Genomic DNA, 1465 nt, shown 5'->3' with positions numbered 1-1465 from the left:
TCATTAGTGCAAGAAAATTCCTGTTGAGTATATAATCCTTGGTCTAAGTAAATATTGTTGTCCAACAACTGTTGTCATCATTAAAATGTCAGTTCTTCTGTCAAGTTTTCAGTTGCTTGTTAACCTTTGTAAGTTCAATTTTATCATGGTTTTATTCTGATCTGATTAATTTAATTTGACCACCTATATGGATGGAAGCTCTTAGCTTCTCTCGTCCCATTACAACACATCAGTTGCATTTCTGTTCTGAATTCCTCTATTAGCATGATTAATGTCATCAGGTTCTCCACAATTTGAAGCTATTTGTGAATGTTACTACCTCTCAAGTAAATCTTGGTTTCTCTTCCCCTCTTTCCTCCTAGCTTCCCCATTAGCATAACCTGGTACCTGGCCACTTAATCGAATATTAATGTAGAAGACTTGAGTTCTTGAAAAAACGAAAAAGGCAAAATTTTGCGAGAGAGATAAGCTGAAAGGATGAGCCGATAAGCTGAAATAGTTGTTTGGAGAATTCTATGACCTATATTACAAAGGACAAAGGGGGCATTGTGTAATATGACAATTGGTGTGTTTTCTTATTTGTAGTATATGTTTTTTCTTTGGTGTGTTTTCTTATTTGTAGTATATGTTTTTTCTTCTGAAATAGAGATAGTATGATATCCAACATTTGGGAAGAATTATGCAAACTAACCCTTCTGTCACCGAGGGCAGAATCCAATTTATTTGCCACATGAGTTGAGTCTTTGGGTGATTTGGGAAAATTAGTTGTTTAAAGGACTACATTTGTTTTTAGTCATCTAATTGTCTAAGGCTGATTAGCTAATAGTTTCATATGTTACTTAAAGGTTAACATACTTTGCCACCTGCAACATGATCAACTTAAAGCAGTTTTCCATGTCTCTCAGAAGATCAGGAGGGCAGTAAGTCATTCTTTCTCTCCGTTTCTCTCCATTTTTCTCTTTTAAGCCACATAAGAAGATTTGATGTCTAATTGCTGGTGAAAATGGGACAGGTGATTCTGGCAAAACAATTCTATTTCAATTATACTACTCCAAATAGAACGCAGCAAGATATGTTAGGAACCATGACTCCTCTCCCCACTGATCACTGGCCTTTTGCAAGGTAATATACTATGATTTGGTGACCATCCTTTAGATGGTTATGGGATTTATGTGTTAAATTATCTAATATAGCTATCACTTTGCAGCAAGGGGGATGGGAAAGGTGCATGTGTTCACAGTCCTCGTACTCCTCAGGCTCCCAAGCATGGTCCCAAGCCCCCATCTCGGCTCAAGTTTATAGAGATGGAGCAAATTGCAGCTGTTCTTTTCCAGGAATCTGCATTTCCTTCAAGGTGTTTGGTGCCATCTGTTATACCAAAACCGCTTTGCAAGCCCTTGGGTTCTAATAGAGTTCTATTTTATGAGGATGAATTATGCCAGGCTGTTTCTCAGAATAAGCTTCG

General features: G+C 37.3%; 1 protein-coding gene across 1 annotated transcript; it reads left to right on the top strand.

Moving 5' to 3' along the window:
• Positions 1 to 653: 653 nt before the first annotated feature.
• LOC107856584 (F-box protein At4g35930) lies at positions 654 to 1459 on the top strand (the record flags this gene model as incomplete). The annotated part of the gene is made up of 3 exons (XM_047403852.1): positions 654 to 920; positions 1013 to 1122; positions 1208 to 1459. Coding segments are annotated over exons 2-3 (302 nt in total), but the record flags the coding sequence as incomplete, so codon positions are not given.
• Between the last annotated feature and the right edge of the window lie 6 nt (positions 1460 to 1465).

Source organism: Capsicum annuum, unplaced genomic scaffold (assembly GCF_002878395.1).
Source record: "Capsicum annuum cultivar UCD-10X-F1 unplaced genomic scaffold, UCD10Xv1.1 ctg48853, whole genome shotgun sequence".
Lineage (NCBI taxonomy): Eukaryota > Viridiplantae > Streptophyta > Magnoliopsida > Solanales > Solanaceae > Capsicum > Capsicum annuum.
This window is presented reverse-complemented; position numbering and strand designations above follow the sequence as displayed.